Genomic DNA, 27,954 nt, shown 5'->3' with positions numbered 1-27,954 from the left:
TAAAGTACCCACTTCCCAGACTTTCTCTGATGAATATTAAAAATCTTTGAAGAGAACTATAAAATAGGTCATGGTTATATGTCATGTCAACCAGTCATGCTATTACTAGGGTGACCTTTATAACTTCAGAATAAACTTTGCTTGCAGTTATAAAAGGGGATTGTTAAGGCAATCTGGACACACACCTACAATCTGTTGCAGTGCTTGAGGTATGTGCTGTAAGGAAACCTACAGACCTTAGCCAGAAACAGCAAAATGCTTTCCTTGCTTTGGGTGATGACACAAGTTAACCTCAGAACTCAATTTTTCCCATATTTAACAATTGGTTTGAGTATCACAGTCAATTAGAGAGACTCAGATGACCTCCAGATGTATTACTGCCCTTTCTCTGTTCCTCAAAAAGTTAGACAGCCATACATGGGGCCTCAATCTAATTAAAATGATCCTAACTACCTTAATATATTTTCTCTGCTGAGGCAACTGCTAGAGTGAAGGATTTGATGGTCCCCATAATGTAGAGTCTCAATCTGATTTAGAATTATTCTTGTTTTCTCTGTCTTTGATGGAGAGAAGACATCATTTTTCTAAAATGTTTTTGTGTTCTAAAAAGAGCACTAAAACACAAATTAAAAGGCTTTGGGGAGGATTTAATAGCAAATAGTTACAAATGAAAGCTTTTTTCACTTCAGCATTCTGATTCAAAAGGAAAAAAAAAGAAACATTAGATGGTTGCAAGTAAGTTTCACTTCAGAACGCTGTCAGTAGCATAGATATTTCATTAAATGCAACATGCTCTGAATGAAGTAAACCTCTCTGCCAATAAAGAACATGTGGAAGAAGACAGGATATTACAATCTTACTAAATTTACCTATGTTGGCCAAATAAATGAAAGTAAAATTGCAAAAGCAGGCCATTTTATATTTAAAGACATTCTTCCACTGCATCTTTTTAGGCACTTTTCCCTTTTTCATCTGAGAAATAAGTACTTGTGTAGACATTGCAAACTCCTACACTCTAAGCAGCACCCAAGGCGTGATGAGCTTGCACAGTAAAGCCATGGAACACCAGTAAGAGGCAACTGCAGCGAAATGAATGTTATCAGTTGCTAGTGCTTTTCTCCTTTTATCTACATCTACAGCCATGTTAATTACAGTTTTTACTAACTGTTACATACAAACTTTGGGGACCAAATCAGACACTTTTTCAGAGCTGTATCATTATCCTATTACAACTTCTTGGTATCTGTGGACAACAAATATTCTAAAGCTGACCTGGCTTTTTGCAAACTGCCACAAATAGACTGCAAGCGGAAAATACAGGGATTTGAAGAAAACCAGGAGGAGCTTTGATCTGAAGGACAAAATACCCACTGCTGATTCCTCTGTCTTGACCTATGAATGTATGCCTGGTTTTGGTAGATTTTTCCATGTGACTGGGAAAGCTTTCCAGGATACAATTGGTCAGGACTCCGCTAAGGCCTTCTACATAGGCAGAGCTCAAGAAAGTAAAATGGGGCACAATGTCTTCATTAAAGGGATTTTGAGGATTTTTTTCCTCTAACACCATGTCATCACAGTATACTCTTCCTGAAACTAGGGTGTCTCTTTCAGCCTGACAATATTTACAGAACATCAAACACAGATACTTCCTCAAGCATCGGACAAAAATACCTCTTCATCCCACAGGACCTTATTAGCTGAAAAAAGGTTCAGATACCAAAGCTCAAATCAAAGATTAATCCAAAACAATCTTTAATATGTCCAAATTGACATATCTTTTTAAAGACATTTTTGTACTCTTCTTATGCTTTATATTCTTTTGAGGCTCTTCTAAATATATCTTTTTCCATTGCTCGATGCCAGTCTCTTGAAGTTGATATACTAAGGCTTTCATTGATTTCACTGAGCTTTAGAATCAATATACAAGATATACCTTTGTACATTCTCTTCAAACATACTATTTTAAGTGCTAAGGAAAATACAAGAGTCTGAAACAGTTAAAAAACCTTGAAAACTTATCTCAGAATGGTGAAGTAGCATGACAAAATGATAAAGGTTACCTTAAGGAGCAATTCCTTCTTTATTTAATTTCTGGCTCCATATTATGTATTTACAAACAAAGCTCTCTTACAAATTGGAATTAAACTGTTTCTGTTTTGCATCTTGCTTTAATTCTGTTCAGCCAAGGGCTATGAGCCCAAACACAAGCAATGCAGCCTAATTTGTATCACTTACACTTTGGAAATTGGCCTTTAGAATAGTGTGCACACAATAATCAAGTCCCATGCTGCCTCTTTTTGTGAACTTTAGGACTGAGGTTATTAACTTTCTTTAAAGGCCGACTTAAGACTCTGTGACATAGCCTTTCTGCTTTACTCCAAGATTACACCTTGGAGCCTCACAAAGGCAAAAACTAGCAGTAATGCCTGAAAAAGAAGCCTAACAAATTGTAGTGCATCTTTGCCACTATTCAAAACACAATTTTGGATAGCACTCTTATATGATCTTTATGGTATTTTACTGTGAAAGTTTGCCAATTTTTTGCTAATGGAAGAATCATGATTTGGGAACAAAAGTAATGCAATCTGCATTGACACTACCACTATACTGTTAGTAGTGCCTAGTGCCTAAATGTTGAAAACAGTATTTCCAATGCAGATAAGCTTGGAAAAGAAAGGTGAAAGTTCTACATGTACTATTCATAACTATCTCTCAGTAGTAAAGGTTATTGAATGGGTACCCAGCCAAGTGGACATATTCTGTACATGGGAAAAATTTATTTTCTCCCCCTACCACTTCCCAAGGTTCTTATGGCCCATTTTATTATATTGTTTTTAAACTCAGGAAAAGGTGTAATCTTTCAGGCTAAGCTTCCATGGTGTTCCCCTTGGGCCACCAGGTCCCACCACACTGACTCAGTTTTTCCAGAGGCAATGCCTCAAGCTAGATTTACTGTACAGGGAGCCAGAGATCTGTCACAAGTCACATGCAGAAGTTAACTTTGGGTATTACAGAATAACTTGCAAAGCCAAAAGTAACAAGTAGCTGCTTTCTGGAAAGGTTTGAGAACTAGTATGAAACAGTTCCTATGAAACTCCTATGAAACATAGAGTGTTTACTAAGGCTCCCTTCACACTGTGGAAAGGGTTTGGAGAGCTGTTATTTGGGAAAGGAATGAAGACATGACTAATCAGCTAATTAATACACATTCCTTTCCCGAATCAGCACCAGCTATAGACTTGCCAGTCACCTAATAAAAATCTCTTTCAGTCAAGGTCTCATTATTTTTATTGTCACGTCCATTTTCAAGTATGTTCAAAGCAGTTAAAGTCTGGCACATTAATTGCATAGGAGTATTTTTAGCATATTTTTCCTCAATATTTCCAATATTCCCATGTTCCTTGGACCTGTGAGTCATATTAGGGGAAGGCTGTGGACCTAACGTGTGATCCTGGTGGTTTTGCCTGTGTTCAGTGAAGCCAATTTGAACACGCAGAGCCAATCTGACATTTCCCAGAGTCGCTGGATTTATTGGATTTATTGTGCATGCTTAGAGTGATTGGACTGTCCAGTAGATACTTTGCCTCCTGGAAACACCATGGATAACGCTCTCCAGTCACTGGGCACATCCCTGCTCACACAAGGGCTGCTGGGCTGCTGCCTGGAGTCCAGGAATGGAATACAACTGCTGGAAAGCACAGGCAAGTCCCCTCCTTCTGTATGGAGCAGACCAGGATTACCCTGGACACGATGTTACAGAGAGCCCAGTGCACCAGCACAGAGCTGCAGGGCCAGGAGGCAACCAGGAAATGGGCACAGGACAGCCAATCCATCTCGTGAGACAGCAGATCATAACCTGAGCACCTGCTTCCTGCACGCTCCTCTTGCACAGCAAAAAGGAAGGTGGGAAGGTATCTGGGAACACCCAGATAGAAGGGGAATTGTAGATAGGAAGATACCAAGACAGGGAATTTTAAATACAATTTTCTTTAGGCAGTCTAACACAATTAAGAAGAATTAAAATATCTAATTTCATTTATTGCTGATTTTGTTCAGTATTCACCAAATAGTTTTAGATTGTATTTTGCAAGTTGATTGCTATGATTATACCCTGTAAAAAAATCAGAATATTGTAATTGGCTATGTATTATTTTACATATCAAGACAAAACTAATATGGTTCATAGCTCTGCAGGATATGAAATTACATGCACATTTCAGTTTTCATTCCTACAGTTCAATGCTTTTTAACAAATTATTTTCTTAAGGATTTCTTAAGGCTTTGTAGTTTAGGACTGCAATCTGCTTGCTATCCACAGGGAGTATTACCAGAGATTAGCAGTACTTAAACTGATGAAGGAGATATGTCATGTCTCTTTTGCATCTGTATAAAGCTACAACTTTAACAGATTGGCTGAAAAGGGCATAATAAATTGATAGAGATTCTTTCTCTGGCTTTTTTTTTTTTTTAAGGTATAATAGTTCTGTCTTTAAAAGCCACATGTTTCCATGAATCCACAACAAACAAGTTGGAGTGGAAACCTTTACAGTCTTGTAAAGCTGGAAAGCAGCATATCCTCAGAAATTGATGGATCTTGTCTAGCAAAAATCCTTCCCTGCCTTTGGTGAATCCCATAATATATATATATTCTTTTAAAGTGGATAAACAAATGTTGAATTGCACATACATGCAAACACAGAAATGGCAATAAGGACTGGGTTTTCCAGTGCACAGTATTAGGCAGAGGTGAAAAAATCAGGAGCATGTGCTTCACAAAGGACCTTAGGATTTCTATTAAAAGTCTCTCTGGGGTTACAAACGGTCTAGTTTGGAATTTCAGTACTGTATCAAGGATATCAAAGGGGTGCCACAGGAGGGAACATTAACACTATTTCTCTTTCTCTTTTGTCAGCATGGACATGTTTTCCTTAGCAGCAAGGGTTTTTTCCTTATTGATCTTCCTTTGTTTGCTCAGAAACTCTCGACTAATTCCTACAAACCCATGACTGTAGGATGCACCACAGCATGATTTTGTGGCTTTGCTTCTTATCCAGCTGTTAGCAGGATGGATCCAGCTTTAGGTTTGGTTATTACTCTGTTCTTGCTCTGGACCCTAACCATGGGGCAAGTGCTCCTAACAATTAACTCCTTGCCCTGCCCATCAGGTCTAGAAGCTCTTTCACACAGGAAACTTACTCAGTTTCGATTCATTCGGCAGCACCAAAAATCTAAATGGTGTTCTGGTTTACAGGATGGAAAGCTGTTTCAGGTCCTCTAAAAAAAGAATGATGAAAGTTATCTCTATATATTCAAAACTTTGATTTTGGAATTGTCTCCAATGACTTTTTACTGATCAAGTGAGGTTTTTTGTGCTTTCCTACAAAGGTTTGATTTCACAACCCCTTGGGAATATAGAATTATTTAAATAGGCAATTCTGGTCTTAATCCCTGGTAAGCGGGCATTGTCAACTGCATTAGAAGTAGCTTAATTACATTTGGCCATTCTGTGAGGGAGAGCATCATCCTGCATTACCATCTCTGGTTATGCACATCACTGTGGGCCTCCAGTTAGGCTGAAACTATGTGCTTAGAAGGAAAACGCTGAGCCATCACAGCTCCATCATTATAAACTGCAGCTTTTAAAACCTGGTCTCCTCCTGAATCTGTGAAATGCATCTTGAGCAGTACTGCTGTGTTTTGCTAACCTTGCTTTATCTCATGTTTTGATGAGCCACCCAGGGTAATTCAGCCTATGACATTTGTAGGGGAAAAGCAATAAAAGCAGGGGTCTCTTTACCAAAGACAGTCAGCTCTGCAGGGTCGCTGTCGCGCTCCCCCACCATGTTGGTCCCAACACAGGTGTACATTCCTGCATCACTTTTTCTGGTGCTGGAGATCATCAGCTTCCCACCACGGATCTGTTTCAAAACAAGGAACATATTTTTAACTTCAGGTAAACAAAATACATCAGAAAAGGTACTACCTTCTCAGGCAACAAGTTCCACAACCAAGGCATCCTAAAGTTTTGTCTGTAAATATATGTATAGCTTTAAAATTATATACTTATATATTTAGGTATCTTTAAATACTGTTCTAGAATACATTTTTATCCCACTGACTAATTTCAACTCGCAACTAATTTCAATTGTATTTCATTTTGCTCCTTTGGCTTTCATTAGATCCTTTACATTTCCAAGGTTACACTTCTTGCTGCCTCTTGGCAGCATACAGTACTTTTATTTCTTGCATGGCGATATGTAAAGCACTCTTGACATCTTTAGTGAAAGAAAGTTAGTTTTATTAGTTTTATTTTGTTAATTTTATTTTACTGGTGTCTGAACAGTTTCCTTGATCACTAATGAAGACAGGTTTTCTCTTTTTGTTGAGGCAAACAAACTGAATCTGTCCCAAACTGGGAATTCACCTGACATTTAAATATTTTCTTGGCTATAAAGGGTACTTACACAGTGGAAGACCGCGGTACTTGAAAGAAGTAAAGTAAAAATCTGTGGCTAGTGAAGTCACAGTGTCAAAGGTTAGACAATGGGGTGCTCCCGAATAAGCTGGGAATTTAGCCAAACAAACTTGAGGGTCAGGGAATGATAGCCAGTTCTCTGCCACTCTTCACTCTTCTACTCCTGAGTAGACCCTAGCACAGACAAGCAGCAACAATTCTGATTCTTTGGCTTGGAATAATTTCTTAGGCATCCAGAGCCACTAACAAGTTTCCTGATAGCACTTCCATGTTGAATAAGGTCAGCACTGAATCATTCCATACAACATAAAACTTTATTGAAGAAATATAAATTATGAAAAGCTAAGCATTTAAAAATTAGGAATGAAACGTTCTCACCCACTTAACTTGTCCCATTTGCTTGCACAGATCATGATTTATCTCTAATCACTTGGTAAGTTAAATATTTCTGCTGGATCCTTTTTCATTCAGTACAAGAAATGAACGGCCACAGAATTCAACCAGTGTTACTCATTTGCTTAACATTTTTTCCTTTTCAGGAACTATAATTCTTTAGAGCATGACTTCAGCCTTCATTTAGATACATCCAAATTGCTGCAATAACTAAAACATTACCAGTATCATTCTAAGCTATTGGGCTTTTTTTCCCCAGGGATTATTTGTGCATCTCATAGATATAACTGAGTTTCCTTATAAAACACCTCCCTGATATTCTCAGTTTAGAGAACTGAGATGTAGAAAAAGTAAGACCAAACTGGTCAAAGACCTTCCATGACCAAATCTCCAGCTCTAATGGATCTCCATTAGACTGGATCCACAAACCAACCCTCAAAGAAGTTCAAGCTGGAGACCCAGACAAGGAGCAATAAGCAGCCTTCCCCCTCATCTGGGAAAGTTCGGAGACGCAAACTGCCAAGAACAACGACGAGTCTCTGTGGGAATGAAGGTTATAAAGCTGTGTAAGCTCTGCTGCACTCAGCTGTGGACCCCGTGTCTACAGACAAAAAACCACCTGAGTTGTACTCACACTGATCCGCTCCTCCCTGTCATCAATACGGACTTTGTCCTTCTTCCAGTAGATGGTAGGCTCAGGGTGCCCTCGAGGTGGCTGGCACTCCAGTATTGCAGGCTCTCCAGCTGCCACCACCACATCTGTAGGGTTTTGGCGGAAGTCATCCCGTAGCACTACAGCGATAAATGAGGGAGAGAGGAAAAAAATTAATAGAAGTGATGACATTGGAAGTGGAGGGAAAAAAAAGGTAGAAACACATAATATTGACCAAAAAAGTCTCAAACATCATTAGGTGATGACTTTGCATCTTATATTGACTGTAAAAGATGTCATAAATGAAGATGGGCAGATATGCCCTTTTGTCCAGTGGAGGCAGATTTCACATACATGGCTTTTGTTTTCCCTTTTTTTTTTCTTTGCAGATAAGAACACTGCTCTGTATTTAACTTAGAAAGACTTGTAGCACCCGTTACTCCTCTTAACCTTGACAGGGTCTCTTTCCAGCATTGCAAAAGTAGCATTGCAGGTTGGATGTTAAGCTCTTTTCATGACAGAAAACAACCTGCTCAATATCTGCCTTGCCTGGGTCTCCAACTCCAGCACAAGCTAGGTAAAGAACTAATACTGAATTGCAGAGTTACAACTTGATTAAGGCCATTGCCATTATTACTGCTATTATTGTAATTTTGGCACATACATGCCAAAATGGTCACCAGTTCTGAAAGGTGGCAGAGAAATAAAACTGATAGCAATGTACTTCCAGCATATTTATTGCTTCCTTCTCTATTTTTAGTTCTAATATTTTTGCCACCTTGACTAGCCCTGTACCACTACACTGAAAAGAAAGAGCATTTAAATCACCAAGCTGTTTGAGAACTAAATTAGGCAACACAGGCCAGCTTCTTATGTAAATCAAGCTTCTGGAAAGGATTAGGTCCAACTAGCTGGCTTCAGTGTGTTAGAATGATATCCACTTCATCCTTATTCTTCCATGTGTGTCCTAGTCTCTAGGTTAATTGACATTCTTATAAACATAAAACTGAAAATAGCTCTAGATGAGCTACCGAAATAGAATTTAGGGCACTGCCCCTCCTTGAATTTCAGCTACGCATGGCTTTCATTACAGCTTTAAAACAGTTCTCGCCCTTAATGGAACCAGGGCCCTCTGAGAAATTAGAAAACACTGTATCCTAGTGAAGGGGCAAGTCAGGAAGAGTTCAGCAGAAATTGCTCAGTCTCATTTCATAAGCAGAGATAATTTACTGCTTTCAATGTTAATAAAACGTGCCCCATTTTAACATTTGGAACTGAGTATTTTTCTCTTCTGTAATAAGCCAGAAGAAAAATATGATTAATACATAGAAGAATTGGTCTCTGAATAGTCTGAGGTGAGTGGGCTGTACATATGTGGCACTCAAAATGACATGGAGGTAACTTTTATTGTTCTCCATTTTGGAATACACAGGTAGATCCCAGAGGAAGGAAGGAATTAATTGGAAGTTAATTCCTTTTCTAACACACACACACACAAAAGAAGTGACTATTTAGGTCTTGCTCTTGAAGCATAAAATAAAAGTGACAGGAGGCAGCTGGCAACAAATGCAGCTCTGGCAAGAACCCATAGTCTTCTTAGGTGACACACCCAATAGATAACAAAAAACTCAATCCCAAAATATTTCTGAATAATACAAACCCCTCATACACTTCTGATTCACAATAATCAAATTGGCAGAAATGGAATTTATAGAACTTCAAGATCAAATGGAAGAAATAACCTAAGCAATGCAGAGCACAGAATTAGTAGGATGAAGATCATGGGCTGCTGCTATTTGGCAGTACAACACTTTGCAAAGCCAAGAAAGTCAATACCATGGGAATGTCAGAGAAAGAACCAGAAAAAAGGTCTTAAAAAAATCATGGTTTTTAGGAAAGTATCTTCCTATGTCTCTGTGATCCCCATGATACACAGGAAGCAACAGTAATTCTAGACAATGCTATGCCCACTTTTGTATAACTGGTAAATAGATAATAATTCACTTCTTCCATTATTATTAGACACAAAATAAATATTATTTTTATTGGCTTGATTCTACTTGCAATTACAGAATTTCAGTGCAAATCCATTAGTGGAAAATCCCCAGAAAATCAGCAGATCCCACCACATAATGGCTTTATATTCCTGACTCCTAACTCCTGGCAACAATATTAAGGAAAGCATTTTCCCTGAACATTTCACACTGCTATATGAACCTGACAAACACAGTTTCTTGGAGTGATACACAGTAAATTACATTAAATTTCTCTGAATCATCCCAGCAACTGTGTAAGGTTCCAATCAGCCTCAGAATATGAGGCTAAGAGGTGATTTGATTTTATCACGTTCCTTTACCTAAAGTCTCACTGCAAAACTGGCTTGAATAGAAGACAAAATTGATGCTACAGACTTTGCTTAATCTTGCTCTGCACCTCAGCACATATGTGAATCTTGAATAGATATATCTCACCATTTCCATCTAAAGCATTCTGTGTTTTAGAGGGAAAAATATGGTTGGAGAAAAAAGAAATAGGGAAAAAATAAAGTAGTGACAGAAAAGCAAAGATAAGAGAAAAATGTGTGAAACAGAAATTAAAATGAGAGAGTAACTCAGAGGGGAAGAGGGGGAAACACTAACTTTGGGGAGCCAAAAAGGAAAAATCCAGGTAAAGGAAGGGAAGAAAAGAATAAAAGCAGAGAGAAAAACAAGGTAAAGAGCAAAGGGTACAGGCTGCCATTCCTGTGATTCAGTATTTCAATGCAATCTAACAACAATGAAATAAAGCACAGACATTAATCTGATCAGCCCAGCCACCCCAGAACATCCAAGTATCACCCTGGGAGAGAGGGAGCAGGGAAGAGGAGGCCAGAGCATGAGCTGGCGAGCTTGGCTTTCCTCCTGGAGTGGGCACAGGAAGCCACAGAAGGAAGGAGCATCAACTGGAAGTTGAGTTCACACATATTAGCACAGTAAATGGAAAAGTTGCAGTGCAGCTTAGTGCACTCACCATATCTAATGGTACAGTCATCTGTGAAAACAGAAAAATGATTGAGAGCTGCAGAATATTCCTCAGCCAATTATCCACAATTGCTGGGTACTTCCAAATAACTATTAGCATGTCTGAGCAGACCACCCTCTCCACACCCAGGCAAAAGGCTTTTGTTCACGTGAGAAGCCAGCCATCCTCAGGGCCCTTTTGGCAGGGCACAAATACTAATGTTTTAAAAATTCAACACCAGCAGAAAAATGTTGTCACCAGCCTCCTCTTCCTCATCCTGTGTTCTTGCTTTGCTTTATTCCAATTTTGCACACAGCTCCCTTGGTGCTTGCATGGGTGTTCCCCTACATTCTTGAGTGTTACCTTACATTCTTTACTGTGAGGATGGTGAGGCACTGACACAGATTGCCCAGAGAAACTGTGGCTGCCCAGTCCCTGGAAGTGTTCAAGGCCAGTCTGAGTGGAACTCTGAGCAATCTGGTCTAGTGAAAGGTGTCCGTACCTATGGGTCACTGGATGATCTTTAAGTCTCTTCCAAGCTAAACCTTTCTGTGATGTTATGATTAAACAAGGGTGCCAAAGAGGAAGATTCCCCACCCTGCCTGTCCACCCTGGGACTGCAGCGCAGCTGGCCCCAGGGGCTGCTCCCCCCAAGCACAAACACCCTCACGTTCCAAAAGGCAAAGCCTTGCAAGGGCAAAAGCTTCTGGATGGCTGGGCCTTGCTGTCTGAAAAGGCACCGAGGGACTGGAGAGCTACAAAGAACAGCTGAAGTGCACACACAGCCTACAGTGGTGCTGCGGACAAAAGTTAATTAAAGTTTGATCGGTCTCTTTGTGGCTCAAACAAGCTGATGCTGCTCCAACAAGATAGATGTCTGTGAGCAGTCACGGCAGTCTTTAAGGCCCCGTAGTGCCATTTGCAGGTAGCCAGGAGTGTAACCAGGGAAAGGGAGCACATCCAGCCGCGGCAGTTTATCCGCGGGATAAACACGTGGAGCACGCACCTGCCAGAGCGAGGGATGAGGGGGAAAGGAGCAAAAAGGAGCCCCTGCTCCCAAGGCAGCTGCTAACCAGCACCTGCCAGCTTAGGCCCAAATCCAGGCCCCGGTCAAACTGATGCTCATAAACTCAGGGAATTACATGGAAACCGAATTAATTTCCTCGGCTGAGGTTCCAGCAATTTGTTTAAAGGAAGTGGAGATAAACTACGATGTTTATGGGGTAGGAGGGAAGGTGGCGGGGTCAAAATTATTCTAGGCTAGATATCCATGCCCTAATCCTTCTTTCCAGCTTTCAGGCTCTTAGAAAGAAAACATTTTTATAGGATTTACATTTACATGATGATTACAAATAACCATCTGTCTGCTTCCACTTTTTCAATCTGGTCCATGTCCCATGAGCCCCCAGCCTGTGGTCAGAGCAGCTAAGCTGGAAGGAAGAAGTGGATGCCCGTCAGGAGGCTTTGGGATAATTGCATTCTTCTCCCACCAGCACTTGTCTCTCTACCTCCTCCCCCCTGTGTGCATGGCAAACGTCTGAAATTACCAGGGACAGAAGGGAGGGAAAGAGTATCTCTGTTGCCTTTTTCAATGAATTACAATGTCTTAAAACACAGCTACATCTGTTGTGCTGACTAGAGGGTATAAAGAGATATTGAGTAAATATTAATGCGCTTCTGTAACTTGGGTCCTGGTAGTTCCTCTTCCCCCTCCTGCTCTGTTTTGTGCTTATCTCAGGATAATATCATTCTCATATAAAGATTTTACACAGTTTGGTCATCTGCCACACCACAAGTAGGTCTCCCCTGATCCAAGGCACTTCCCCACAGGCACTTTCCTAAACCCACTGCTTTGGCACTTCCCTCCTCTGATACATACTGGTATGAACAATCGACATGAGTTATGAAGTCAAATAACTGCCCAGATGTCATGCAGTGGACAGATTAAAGGATTATTATACTTTAGGTAGCATATGGTGCAGGGAGGTATTTTAGATCTTGACTAATGTGTATGATCTGCTGAAATGGTCCCTGAGCAAGCCAGCACTACCTGCTGAAACAGGGTGACAGAAAAAAACCTCAAGGGGTCACAGACAACCTTCCTTGTAAAGAATAATAATACATTTTGTTTGAAGATGCTGCAGCCCGACCTCTTTGTTTTAGCAACTGCCTCTGTCTCATTTTGTAAGGAAAATTGTAACAAAAACACACAACCTAGGCAACAGTCCTAGGCAAGACTCTCAGGGAGTTCTCGAGCTCCCTCTGCATGTGCAGAGGAAAAAGCTGCAGCCAGGAAAAAGCTGCTACCTTTAAAAATATATACATTATAAGGAGCTATTTTTTCCTCCTGTTTTCCCCATCTTTTGCCTATCTCCTGATACTGCCTCACAGACACGAATGCTAGCCAATTTACCATGAGCCCCAAGCCTATGAGAATAATTTTCAGAAGTGTTAGGATATTTTCAGAGTCTAGTAGCTTCAACCATGTTTGATTAGTAGGGTACCTAGAAATCAAAGTAATGAAGAGAGCAGCACAGAGATACCTGCATCAAGAAACAAAAGGAGAATCTTCTTCCTTGCCAATTCAGAAACTTTCTTTGGCTTCTTCCCTTTTTCTCACTATATCATGTGCTTCTGAACTTAGTAACTTATCCAGTACTTACAGCTCAAGGAAGCTTGCTCTTTATTCTCAGGCCTCAGTAAAGACAAAAATGTGGAAAAAACCCTGACATATCCTCTAAAACTTTTAACTGTTCATATACACAGATATAGACATACAAAAGATTATGCTAAACATTAACGTCTAAACGTAAAAGTGTTACTTCTAAAGATGGAATCTATATAAACCAGGTGAGCAGAGAATTACAGTGTTGAGGTGGGTGAAGCAACAGTGATGAGTCAGGACACAGATTCCAAACGGAGTCAGTGGGAGATAGCTGGCTTTTTGCCTCTCCTCTAAATTGCAGTCTGAGGTGTACCCCAACTAGCTGACTGTACAAAGGTCAGGAAAGAAGACAGACTTTTTCCTTTCTTATTTACAGCACACACTGCAGGAGTCAGACTTTGAAATCTTTCTAGCCCAGTTAAGGGCACTGCCAATCTATTTTCCCTTTTGCACAATTACACAGGTATACAAGTGATAGTTATTGCAGACTTTAGCTTATGATTTCTTCCTGATTTTTTAAAGACTGCTATTTGGGCTGAAGTAAGCATATGCAATACAGCCTGAATATACTTACTGAAAAATTGTATAATCTCCCTGCCTTTCTTGTGATTCATTGTGATCATTTGAATGCAATCTGACATCTCTGTATCTTTTTTTCTGAAAGATTTTTACATGACTACTAGATAACATGAAGAGTGGAGATTTTTCTAATTTAGAACATAACATATTTATGTTTAAGCCTCCTGATTGAAAACGAAGTTCTATCACCTGCCTTCCTTGCAATGAATCCCCAATAACCTTCTCCCTGTTTTAAAATCCCACCTCCTTCCACCAGCAAATTCTGAATGCTGCAGTTAACAGTCAGCAATCTCATTACCCATCTGCTATAAATCTTAAAAAGCATCACTGTGTTTTGACAGTCAAGAAAGGCAAAGGGAAGCAATAAGCATAACCAAGTATTCTTTATGAATGCAAATATCCTGAAGACCACATTTAAGTAATTTCAGAAATCTAAAGCTATACAACATAATACGTTGAAAAATTTTCTCTAGGATACAGAGCAGATTTCTTTTTTCTTATTCTTAAAGCATAATCAGTCTTGATGAATGCACTGCACAGATTGCTAATGTGAACAAGAGACACATTACTAGGAGTTTTATTTCACTGAAACTGAAAACCCAATGACTTGCTTAAAGTTCAGAGACTTTCTAAAAGAACTGATACCGTAATTGTAGACAACAAACTTTAAAGAAGTGCATGGTCCGCTGTAAGTCTTCAAATTCCACAAGGATCAGACTTTTAGCAGTTTAACTCAGATCTGAAGGTAGCTTTTACACGATCTTCACTTTTAATGTACTACATATTCAGAAAATCATGGGCATTACACAAGTAAATAAATTACTTATTTATTTTTTTACCAACTAATGTGAGTATCAGATGTGGAAGTGAGCACAGCTTAAGGAAACACCACATGAAAACTGAAGTGACACTTTTTCTGTCAGTTTTATGCCAGAATGTCTTCTTTGCAGCAGGAATATGGGACTACTTTCACCAAAAGCACTACAGACTCTTCAAACCCCATCACCTATGCTTCCCTCCCAACAATGCAGTAGGGAGGATCGTGTTTAGGAAAAGAGGAAATACTCCACAATGTCTCCTTGGCTACTGTCATAAAAGGATAGATTAGACTTTGCCTGTTTGCCTTTGGTTGCCAACGAAGCAAAGAAGAAACTTAAAAGAACTAAGAATCCATAAAAATTTTTCAAAAGCATTGGCATCCAAAAAACCTCAGACGCTACTGATATACAAACAAAATTCTGGTGGGAGCTTTTCATCGTGTACAAGAAACTGGACACTATGAATCTATGTGTACAGTAGAGAGATTCCTCAGAAGGTACAGATTTAACTAGTAAAGTTCAGAAACTACAGTATATTAACACGCAGGTTTGCTGTTGTGAGTACGAAAGTAGCAGTGCCAAGTACCTGCAGCACTGTGATTAACCTACTGAAAGCTACCTAGAGTTTGAGACAGCATTGTGCAACTGAACTTTTCTGTTTCTAAACTGAAGCTGCTTCTCCTACAACTACTTTAATTCCATCAGTCCCCTGGGTTTCCAGTTCAAGGCCAGCCAAAACACCTAAAATGTACACGTGCCCTCGGTAAAACAAAAGAATAAGAGCAGATGAGAATCATGAAAATGAATACAAATGAATGAATATTTCTCGTATGAGAAATATAGAATGTTACATGCTTCATTTAGCCAATATAATACAGACTGCAATCTCAGAGCTCCACTGAAGTGTGAATAGCCTCTAATAAACTTCTTGTGTACACATACACAACACATACACAACAGCTGGGATGCTTTCCCGTCTTGGCAGGGGGCACTGCCACATTACTGCTATACTTCAGCCACATTAGGCAAAACATCAAACAAAATAGGCTCTTGCCCAACATAGGAATCCTCTTCCGTCCATCCCCCATTTCTCCATGCCCAACCATGGTCTCTATCTGTTAACTGTAACATAAAACTCATCTAGTCAATTTTTTGTGAGCAGGATTTTTTTTTTTTTTGGTCCTGCTGCTCCCTTCAGAAGTCAGGATAGAAAATGAGATATTGGAGCAGACATAGCAAGGCACATATTCCACAATAAGCTTTTGTAACCATCACGAGGGGACTATGCAGCCACACTTCATCAGACACGGAGCGTGAGATGCATCCACAGCTGGTACACAAAACCAGTGGGAGTCCCCTGCTGCTTCTCAAATACCTCCCTTCCCATCCTACAAACTGTCCCCATGTCAATGGGCCATTTTGGGGTGCTTGCCAGATGCCATTTCAACAGGCTCCATAAGCTTGGCTGGCCTCACATGCTCTGTCCCAGAAATGGGCATGTCATGGCAGACAGGCTCACCAGCAGCATCTCCTTCTGGACCTGACCTTTAGTCATCAACCTTCTGAAAGGCTCAACTGTTTCCACTCTTTGTAGAATTTGCCCCAGCAAATACAGAATGGAAACTGGAAAAGCATAAAATGTGCTTGCATGGCTGCCACTGAGGCATGTCCTGGCATCCCATCTGAAAGAATTTACAACAAAGCCCCACCTCCTAAAATTCCTCCATCACTTATGTTTGCATATTATTTAATTCAATATTACTTTAATATTTATTATTCAATAAATTAAAGAAGTAAGGCTGCATGGCCAAGAGAAACTGTTCTTCATAACTTCTACTCTATCATCTCTGAGGACAAGAAAAGCTTTTATTTTCTTCCGATGTTTGGGTCACTTTTGAAGTTTTGTGATTGGGTTCCTCCTTCAGAAAAGGAATTTCAAATTCTTTCAAATTTAACAGTGGACAAAAAATGTTACAGAACATATTTTCTGGATTATCTTGAAAAATGCGAAAGAATTTATCTGTCACTTTCTATCACATCATTCTGCATAATAAATTTAAGCTTCCAGAGCTCTAAAAAGAGAAGGAGCAATGTGATATGTAGAACCTATAATAAAGTGTTCTTGGGATGAAGTAGTTTGAGTTCTGTCAACATATACCAACCAGGAAATAATTCACAAACATCTAGATAGAACAGCAGTTTGCTGTGGTCTAAACATGAAAAGAAAGCCTTCATTTTGAGATTTTATGCAAAACAAAGAAGAAACTGGTGCAATTTGCCAGTAACCTTTTGCAGTTTTGATCTATTCAAATAGCACAAGGAATTACTTCTATTCAGTATAAAATAGAACTCTCCCAGTTATTTTCAAAAGTAAAAAAGAACATAAGAGTTCACATTGCCCTTATTATTATTCACTACATGGTGCAAGAGGAAAGAAAAGAAAAAAATTAAAGAAGCAGGAGCAAAGACCAACCATAATAGCCTGAAGCAACAATTTTGAAAGGGGAGCTTAAGCACCCAGAGAGAGACCAGAACCTGGATGTCCATCTCCACCCTCGAGTCACACTGTGCTGTGCCTGAGACTCCAAGTGACCTTCAGTTAAGGGGTTACACCCAGACACACTGCTGAAAATATAGTAGCATAATGTTGTGAATTGTAGTAAATGTGAGACAATATTTTTTTCTGTTTTTAACTAGTACTGCTGTCCCAAAGCGTTACTTCATGTACAACAAATTTTATATAATAAAAAAGTGATGAGTACAAAAAACTAGAATAATAAAATAAAACCTTCACATGCCACATGTCCTTCAAAACCCTTGGTGCTGAATATTTCTCTGGCAGTTGTGTACAAGAGAAAATCGGGGTAACTACATATCTGCTGACTCCTTTAAAATAAGAGAAAATTGACAATGAGCACACCACAACTGTATACCCCAGACTACAGAAATGCAGCAATCTGAGATGTGCCTGTGAAACAGCCTTTAAGTTACTCAACAGCTGGAACAGCCCTTCCTATGAAGGGCTCACATTCCTCTGAAGGGTCTGAAAGACCTCCATGAATCCCACATTAGAGTACAAAATCCATTTTGCAATCTTCCCTCTTCCTCTTGCCTCCCTTCCAACTGCAACAGACTCTATTCCAGCTCAGGCAACATTTCATAACTAAATGTTAAACAGGTTTAAACAGAAACCTTCCAGCACATTGAAGTCACTAATTTCCCTCCTTCTCCGCATGGAGTTTAAGTAGACACACAGTACCTGTGTCTGTAGTTTCCATAAACCAGGAAATTTGTGTACACTTATAGAGATACTGTCATTCTTTGATTGCATTGGAAAGCAAGAGGCTATACTAGCTAGATAAAATATTCAAGTACCATATGATAGACAAAGCAGAATATTGAAAGAGGCAGATTAGATTATTAGACTCGACAGGATTGGATGGAGGGAATTTTCAGCTTCCACCACAGTATTCACCTGGGATAGATTTTAGGCCAAGTACTACAAACATTTCCTTCCATGCCAATTAGGGGAGGAAAAAAAAAAAAAAAAAAAAAAGCAACAACTCCTGTTGCTGAGGATCTTTAACCCAGATCACTCTACTGACCCAGTTCACAGCCCAGATTCATAAACAACTGAGAGAATGACAAGCTATTACAAGCAGAGGAAATAAGTGGCCAGGAGAGAATAGTACTACTTAAAGCAGATTTTCCAGCAAGGTAAATGTGTCGTTGAACTATGCAGTATGCTTCCCTGTATTTAAACTGAGGAACTTAGAATAAGGAATATATAAAATGCAATAGCTTATATAACCAGTGCATGCTGTGGGATTTCTCTAAGACCAGGAGAACTGGAAACATTCTGTAGTTCGCTTGTGCAGCTTCAATTAAGGAAAATTGAATTAAACTCTCCCTTGAGGAGGACCTCTGTAGCTCTGCTCCTCCTTTTCTGAACAATTCCAGATGTAGGTGTAGAACATTTTCAGTTTCTCTCTGAATTTTTCCACATGTCTGGCTGTGCTCACATTCATACCAAGAGGTGAGCTTTTGGGGGAGAAAGCATGGGGCACTAAACAATGCTCAGCCAATAATTGGTACATGTCTGATTTTACAGCTTAATTCTGTTCACAGGGGCTTCCTTCCTTCCTTCCTTAGGAATAGAAAGGTCTGCTGGAAACAACTCAGAAGAAATGGAAACATTCCTGCTGCTAAACACACGGAAGTCTAGTACTCTGTGGCTCATATTCACACAGCCAGTAGCACTTTGTTTTCTTTCTCTCATATACAGAATTTATTACCTGCTTCCTAGTTCTTTGCTCTTCCTTTTGAGCATGTATTCAATCCAAGGTACTAATCAGGCCTCCTTTTCAAATGCCACCAGTACCCTGACTTCTGTTGCAAGGAATCATCCTTCCAGTGCAGGTCTGCAGGTTCACCTTAACATTTTGAAGCTCCGAGATGAAGACCGCCACTCTGGGGACACACCTTTGGGTCTGGCTCAAGCAGGAGTGACAGAACTCCTGCAGGTTGAATTGCTGGCCACAGTTCATAATTTTTCTCCTTCAAGCAGACATCTGCTAGAATGCTCTTTCCCCCACAGCAGCAGGATTTAGGAGATCAGCCCCATTTTACTGAAACTCATGAAAGCTTTCAACACCTGCAGAGGCTTCCCTCACTCTACTGAAAGGCTGTGACATCAGTGAAATTATTTATTTAATTTTAAAAATAGCAGATCACAGAGCTATCCTATGAACAAGAGACTATACTAAATCAGCACAACTAATACTTTGCTTAAGATTTTAAGATTTTTTTTCTCGTTCTTTTCTAATCAAATATCTCAGGGCACTGAGCTACAACCCCTCCCTCTTTGTCAAATGGCTGAACAGAAATGCCAACTTTGGCAGAGGCGAAGCAGTAAATTCAATGTGTAGCTGAAATTACTGAGCATGAGCACTTTAAATCCACATCATGCAGGATCTGAACAACATCTGAATGTACATTTGAATTTAAATGCAGGCAGCGTAGAGCTGTTATGTGGGAATTTACCTGTGATTTCTGGGCATCCAGGAGCCTGAACTGCAGACATTCATCACTGTTACAGTGGCCATGTCAGGAGAGCTGGCAGGCTGGATTCAAATCTCTACCAGTCCTCTTTAAAATAATAAATCCAAGGCATTTATTCAGAACCTGCCTTCAGATCCTACTGGCAATGGTAAATCCATTAAACTTTGCTTTCACTGTTCATGATGTTTATAAAAAAAGTAGGTGGAATTACAAACCAGCAATACAAAGCTTGGTATTTTTTCTCCTCAGATGTAATAATGAGCTGGATAAGAACAAAGTTGACCCAGGGATTTCAATACAGAAACTTTCATTGGAAGCCTGAGCAGCAGTGTGCAAACCCATGTTTTTATGTCAATATAATAATGGCATTTCTACACCTATTAATAAGTATAGATCTACTGCTGAATTCATGGTTGAAGTGACATCATAAAATGAGTTATATTTCTTCTTAAACTATATAATTAACTCTTAATGAACCCTTTCCTTTTCCCCAGTAAATTCAATTTTGTCTAATCCTTGGGTTTATGGTAATGTTCAGCTCATTAAAATGTTACTTAAAACTCATTAAAATGCACACTGAGAGGTAACAGCTTCATTGCAGTAATATGTTGTAAAAGAAAAAAGAATGCTTTATTATCATTTAATTGTTTCCAAAACTGAATACATTTGCATAATGATGAGGTTCACAGGATATTTTCAGTAGTACTCAATAATTAAGCAGCTCAGTAATTAAAAAAGCATTTTCTAAAAATAATTTTATGTTCCTGCTTACTCCCTGTTGTTTTTTTCAATTGGGAGAAGTGTTCATGTTGATACAGTTTACAGAACCGAGCAACAGTGATACCTGAATTGACATTAAAAAAAATAACAGTTAAGGCCCTTGGTAAATTTCTGTTTCCAAATAATAAGGTAAAATTGCCACCAATATATATTACAAGTCAGACTTCCTAAGTCATATAATACCCCTCCAATCACTTTTTCAACACCAGGGACAAGCAGGAATTATGCAGAGGCCTTTCAGTTGCAAAGCCTTCCTCTCATTTTCATAATTAATTGCTACCATACGTTTGCACGTGATAGAATCCCCAAGCAGAGGTTGGCTCGGCCCTGGACTTGGCCAGTAATAAAATTCTGGCCAAAAGTGTGCCTCAGGAGTAGAATTTGCCTGTACTGTAATAGTGGATATTATTATGGTTAGGTATGTGGTTCGTAGATTTATACTAAACATGGAAGTCCAATCACATTTATTTTACCCTTCTACTAGAATAAATTGCTGTGCTGGTTTGTAAAAATTGAATGTGGTAATTCATAGTAACGAGTAAAAATGGAGTGACAAAACAGCCAAAAGCTAGGGATATAAGTTATATCTTCTCAGGAAGCACTGAGAGTGTCTAGGGTCCATTATTTGCCATGTGACATTAGGGTAGAAGATATTTTGCTAACTTTCACTTTAACTCCTGCAGAAGGGTTGATAGAAAAGCTGACACACCTTGCCAGGGTACACAGCCCAGACTCTCAGATGGGAAAAACAGAACTTGGAAGCCTTGAGTCATTCAAGGAACTGTCTAATGCAACACCATTTAAGATGTCTTGAAGTATTAATTTAATGCCAATCACTGTTCTTTTCTATGGCTTTCAAATATTAATTCCACTTCTATAAAACAGCTACTCTTTTTTTAACGTACAGATATGACAATGAACTCAATATGGATTCTTCCGACTTGTGAAAGTTGATTAGCATGCCAAAGACACAATTAAACTTAAATACAGATGCAGCAGGTTAGACACGTCAGTGTAAGGGGAACAAAAGAGAAAAGTGGTCTGTGAATTTTCAATCTCTATACCATTAGTAGGGAATAACAGACTAGAACAAAAATAATCTAAAGAAAAAAAGAAGTGAAGTACTAACCAGGTTTAGCAACAACAGCTGAAATTACTGTATGTAATAGGACAGCATTTCTGGGGCAATACCATGCTGGAATGTACCTAATGAAAAGCAGTTACCTGCTTTACCATAGATTTCCTGGGTGAGTCTGGACAATTAACTGATCTCAGATCCCAGATGCAGACAGGTGATCAGACTTCTTTGGCTCCTTTCCTTGATCATTGAACAGATCAGTCTCATCGATCTTTACAATCTCCTCTATGTACTTTCTGTAACTCCTCACAAAGTGGTCTAAATGACAATTCTATAATGCCTAACTTAATAAAATTTATAAAAATAAATCCAGGGCACTTGTTTGGTGAGATATTAGCATGTGGGCTGAAAATTGTTATTTAATACAGTAAGTCAGGTCATATTTCCTAATTTTGCTTTTGATACTCCTTTATAAATATAACTCTTCTAATGGAGATGCACATTACTATTTCTACACTAATTTACATCTCGTGTTCTCAGTTGCTTCAAAAGAAAACAAATAACGTGTCTTTTTAGACGAGTAAACAACCTTTCATTTTATCTTTATTGCACACACTAGCAGATAAGTTAAGTCATTTCTCCCAAACACTCAGCAAGATGGAAATAAATAATTCTGAAAATAAGTAACAGGCATAATAAGAATTAATGTTGAAATCCCTCTCCATTGTATTCTCTTCTATTAAGTAAAAGTAAATGATACACCATAAATATAAACCAGAAGATGGATGGTACACTGAGAAAAGAAGTAATTACGTATTTTATTTACTAGTTTTCCTCAACATAAGTACTGCGCAAACTAAAAATTCAGTAACAAAAGTTGTTCAAAACAAAAATGTACTAAAGCCTTGGTTTTCAGTTGCTATAGATGGAGGGACAACTAGACAGCAGAAATATGTACATACAGCTGATATTAATGCAAGATTTGTGAAATCATGGCTACGCATATCCAAACCTCTCAAGCAGAAACTCTTCTGTTAATTTTATGAACACAGAAGCAACCACTTTGTTTCAGAGGTGAGGTAATAGTTTTAAAAAGAGGAACACAGAGAAACAGTTCTTTCTTGCTGCCTGAGTCATTTTGTTCACTGCATCCCTCTGCTGCTGTGGCATGAAGCTGGAGCGAGGTGAGGTGAGATGTGCTCACCAGCAGGACAGGATGGGAACTCTAACACGAGTGATGTGCTGCTGGGAGCTCAAAGTGCTTGAAGAATTCCAACTAACCATTTCAGGTTATATTTTAACTTATAGCAAGGTAACTGCCAGATACAAACAGTGTTTTGTACTATCTCATGGTATGATATGGTGATCATTTAAAGGCATCAGATCTTGTTAAAACACTGTACAATGCACTCTTATATAATGCTTCCCTACTGGGGCTGTGCTGCATGTGGCTCTTTCCAAACACATGATGGCTTTTAGCTGAAGAACTTATCTCAAAAAGACCACTAAATACCTTGTGGGTCACATAATGAAAATGGAAGACTTGAATGAGGATTTCAAAGTTTTGTTTCCACTTTTACTCTGTATCAAGACTAAAGACACTTCAGTCACAAAACCTCCATGCTAATGAAAAACATTTGTTCAAAAACATTGGGAGTCCTTCCATTGCCTGCTTGGAACGAATCTCAATCATCATGATGGTTCCTAGAGTGGAAATACATATCCTGACTCAGTTCAAGACTCAGATTTTCACTGTCTTTACTCAAAGCAAAACATTGGAAAAGGCAAGCTGAACTGTATACTCCCATATCCCACTGGAATATCGGTAAAGTAATAAGGGAAAAAATGGAGAGGGGAGGGGAGAAGATGAGGAGGGGAGAAGATGAGGAGAGGAGAAGATGAGGAGAAGATGAGGAGAGGGAGAGGGAGAGGGAGAGGCCCTCCAAAAAAAGCCAAACCCAAATAGCAGAAAGAATCACAAACTGGATCTCTTACTGATTTTACATTTCTTTTTTCCTAATATTGTCTGCAATACTCAAAAAATGAGGTTCATTGGTGAGTAACAATAATCACCCTCAGGTTCTAAAACACATCCAGAAGTATGAACTGTGTTTCAAATTTTTTAATTACCACAGCTTCTATGTAGCTTAGTCTGTATTTTACATTTCTTTTATGAAACACCAATTCTTCCATCTCAGGAGTTAACTGTCAGTGGTATTTAGCATTCACCACCAAAACCGTGTCTGCTCAAGGCCACACCCCAGTCTCACTGGTGTCATCCCCAGCAGTATACTCTTTCACAGCTGCCAGAGACTTGTATAAAAACACAGGGACAATCATGTCTCATTCTGCTTAATTCTTTAAATTTCTTTATATTCCTGAATATTTAGAAGTTCTCAAGCTTCCCAACCTATGCAGTACTAGAAATTTCTATAAAAGGGAGAGTGTCCTCAATTCAGGCCAAATCATGACTAGAGGGGCCGCCTGTGATCAGAGGATGCTCTGAAAAATGACTACCAAAGGATTTCCTTTAACTTTTGAAATACTAATTTGACTTCTGTTGTCTTTATCATTTGTATAGATTTCTGCTGTTGAGATTTGTACTTGCTGCTGCTTTCAGACTTTGTAAAATGGTGTAGCTGCCAGAGATTTTATAAATGTTTATATAAATAGGGAAAAAAATTAAAAAAGGGAAGGAAATAGAACAGAATTAATGGTGAAAAAAAAAAAAAGAAGAGAAAGCTAGTCTGGGTATTTTCCCATTTCTTATTTAAAATGCTAAAAATCACCTGTTCAAACTCCCCATTCTCCACCCCCTAATGAGAGTTGTTAGTAAAAAGAAGCGGCCTAGCCCACCCCCTGACGTCTTTAATTGACTTCCTAGCGAGTGTTATCAAGAGGCACTGAAGCAGTGCTAATAGTGCCTGCAGATTGCTCACACATGGCATGGCTGGCATTCCTTGGACCTTAAAAGGGCTAATAGGAGAGTGTAATCTCCACTCAGCATGGAAGCAAAGACCATGAGTGATCTGGAAAACAAAAGTAATTAGAAAGTATTCTTCCCCAGATGGAAGGGAGGTGGGAAATGAAGATAAAGCTGGTACCCACCCATGGAATCTCCTATTATGGAATTTCTAAGCACAACAGAGTGTTATTTCAAAGTGTGTGACATTCAATACTGAAAGGAATAAGGCCATCTCACATAGAAATGTGAGCTTCTAGTTTTTACCTGTGACTGAACACTTCACAGGGAGACATACAATGGGAGTTACAGAGAGAGGAAGCTTTTAAGACTTTTTTTTCTATCAGCATTTCTCCAATAACTTCAGCAAGACCTTTGAACATCGTATTTTTTACTAACATTGGCAACCTTTTAAAATCTAAAATATTTTCATACTTGAGACTCTGAAGCACTTCATAAACTCTGAACAAGCCTCACTGACGACTAAAAGGAATGAAGAAATATGCAAGTGTTGCTTCACTAAAATAAAATCGTACAAATCATATTTAAAGCATTCAGAAATACTACTTGGGAGTCTAAAACAGGAATTGCAATGCTGCTAATTCAGGTTGCAGAGGGAAATTTGATGATTAGTGCAAAAAACCTAGAAAATCTCTTTATATTAATTTCTACTATGCAACAGGCATATTTTTATCCTCTGGGTATTCCTAAAATACGTTTAATAATTAAAGTACTTTTAAAACAACATTTCAGAAGTATTTTCAAGGAAGATTAGGAAAAATGGAAAATCAGCTGTGATTTCAACTTGATTGCCCCACTGTGAAGGTAGTGATTCATGAATGTTAAAGAGTGCATCCAAATATAAAAGCAGGATGCTGTCACAGATATCTATTTAACCATTTACAAAAAAAAAAAAAAAAAGCCAAGAAAGCAGCATAAAGTTGACCTTTATGAAAAAGAAACTGAAGATACAGTGGGCTCGATGTCTCCATTTAGCTGCAGAGTAGCTGATAGCATAGAAACACACATTGATAAAGCTGGACCTCCCTGATGGAAAACACTGCCCCTGCCTTATTTGAATTGTTGGACATTGTTAATGAAACGGGAAGAACGGTGGAGATTTGGTAGGTATAACTTACTTGGTTTGACAAAAGCCTGTGATAAGATACTTGGCAAGGAACTATTAAGGAAAATAAATAACCACAGGGTAAGAGGTAAATTCTTGTTGTGGATTAAAAATTAGCTAAGTGAGAGGAAACAAAGAGTGGTAATTAATGGCTGCTCCTCCAAGTAGAGAGAAGTTAAGAGCTGGGTACCTCAGGGATCTGAAACAGGACAGGTGTTCAATACATACAGTTAATGGGTTCAAAGTGGAAATACACTGAAAGTAAAAGCAAAGCAGTGAACAACTCAAAACTGTACTCCAAAGGACAAATATTGTGGAGATCCAACGATCTCAGAATCCATACAAGGATCCACTGAATTTGTGACACAATACTGAAACAGCAGGCAGCATCTAATTTGATACAAAGATGAAGGTATATACATTTGGGAGGGTTGCTGAAGGTCACCTACGTGCTCCAAATACTTTTGGAATAGCAATCTAACTGGAGATAAAGGGGTGAAAAAGTCAGGAAAGATAAAAGCAATGAACTGCAGCAGTGTGACTTGCAGTCAATTTAGATTATTTCTGAACTCCAAAATAGTATTTTACAATTGACACACAAAATTACAATTGTTTTTTTTTTTGTTCAAATACTTCTGCATCTCCCAGCCTAATCACTATACTAAAATGAGGACTTTTCACAGCATTTTATTTTTAATAAATACAGTTCAACCAGCTGTGTTCATCCTTTTGTCTAGCAGTGCCAAAACTGCCATACAATTATCAACATCTGTTAGAAGTGCTTTCCAAATTTGATTCCAAAAACATGTACTTCTGTCTCCTGCCTTGAATCCAAATATAGAAAGAATAAAAAGCAGAGCAAACAAAGAATCTATCAAATACCAGCTGCAATTGCAGGGCACAGCTACAGAGACACATTAAAACTGTGATCCACCCCACGTATTTACATCAGTCTAATCCAGCTGGCCCAGGCAACTCTACAGTCAAGATAAACGACGTGAGTTTTAGCACTCAGTAGCAGCCCTGGAGTATTTTCCAGGAATCTTGGGAGAGTTTACATCATGTTGCCACCATCAACTAATGCCTTTGTCATGCAGACATACCCAAAGAGGACAGCTGGACTGAGGCTGCCTGTTTAAAAATTACTGTAGACAGTTAATGAAGTTAGAGTATCAAATGCGCAGAACATCCAACTGGCAATGCTAACAACTTTTTTGATTAACATTTCAATTTTATGGCTACTTGGAGTGATGACCAAAGCTTAATCTGAGCAGATTTTCATCTACCCTTCTCCCAAAATACATTACTAAATATTCACTCATTTAAAAAATGGTACTATACTATTCTTTAAACCATAATATAGGAATAATTTCTCTACTGCACCTCTCTATAGTCATACGAGTAATTCTGACAGTACTCCTACCCATCCAGTAATCTCAAAATAAGAGCTTAGAAAGACTGAGTTAGGCTGGCTGCATTGATCAGATGTGGTCATGCAAAAAACCTGCTTGTTGAAAGTGCCCAAGGAAGGTATATAAAAGGGCAGAGCTCTCCCTAAAGCAAGAGTACCAGTGCTCCCCAGCTGTCTCCTTGACATAAAGTACTGAAGAAAGACTTTATTTAAAACATATGTAAAAAAATATATATTTCTATTTAGTTCTTTCCAAAGAAAGCTTCCCCTTCTGAAATTATATATCCAGTTATACATGTGTTGGGGCCCTCCCCCCCCAACTGTGGGGTCCTGGGAGAGGGGCCCTGAGGGCACAGACACGGGGTTTCCCTGCCCCTGGTCAGCCTCGTTCCCCGTTGGTTGTTTTGTGTTTCCCTGCGCGGGCAAGGACCCTCGGGTCCCGTGATTGTAAAAGTTCCTCGGCAGAGCTCCGGCCATGCGGCTGGAGAAATAAACATCTCTGAAACATCTAGCAAGAAACTGTCCATATATATTTCTTTTCCATGGGCCTCATTGTTTGATACATCGTGTTACAGTATCTTCACTGTAACAAACGATGGATAATACTGGCAAGACACCGATCCCTAAGGACAGAAAATTAATGAGTAAAAACCACTCTAGATCTCTCTCTTCTTGCCTTGGTTTGGATATTCTCTCTGGATTATGGAGGAACTGTGGAAGGACTCTTGGCTCTCAGAGTTGCATATGGACATTTATCTTAAACTTGAAAAGATTCTTGAACAACGATTTGTAAATTTTAGCTTAATTCAAGCTCAAAAGGAACTGAAACATTTCCTTTCATGGTTGTTTAAGAACTTTTTCTATGGTTCTTGGGATTTAATTCTTACCAAAGACTTTTGGAATACCATTTGGACACAGTTAATTTTTGAGTCAAAATATATGCCGATAGAAGAA

The 27,954-nt window shown here is 39.0% G+C and overlaps 1 protein-coding gene across 12 annotated transcripts in view; it reads right to left on the bottom strand.

Moving 5' to 3' along the window:
• The window catches only part of ROBO2 (roundabout guidance receptor 2), a 1,044,190-nt gene that overhangs the window by 142,684 nt on the left and 873,552 nt on the right, over positions 1–27,954 (bottom strand). For all 12 annotated transcript variants that reach the window (XM_042038141.1, XM_042038139.1, XM_042038146.1 and 9 more), the window contains 2 exons: positions 7,503–7,660; positions 5,798–5,918 (listed from right to left, as the gene is read on the bottom strand). In XM_042038141.1, coding sequence (XP_041894075.1) covers positions 5,798–5,918; positions 7,503–7,660 — 279 coding nt within the window. The remainder of the gene's footprint in view (positions 1–5,797; positions 5,919–7,502; positions 7,661–27,954) is intronic.

This window comes from Corvus kubaryi, unplaced genomic scaffold (genome assembly GCF_017639235.1).
Source record: "Corvus kubaryi isolate FWS band 111438036 unplaced genomic scaffold, C.kubaryi_AGA036_p1.0 37391, whole genome shotgun sequence".
NCBI classification, from domain to species: domain Eukaryota; kingdom Metazoa; phylum Chordata; class Aves; order Passeriformes; family Corvidae; genus Corvus; species Corvus kubaryi.
This window is presented reverse-complemented; position numbering and strand designations above follow the sequence as displayed.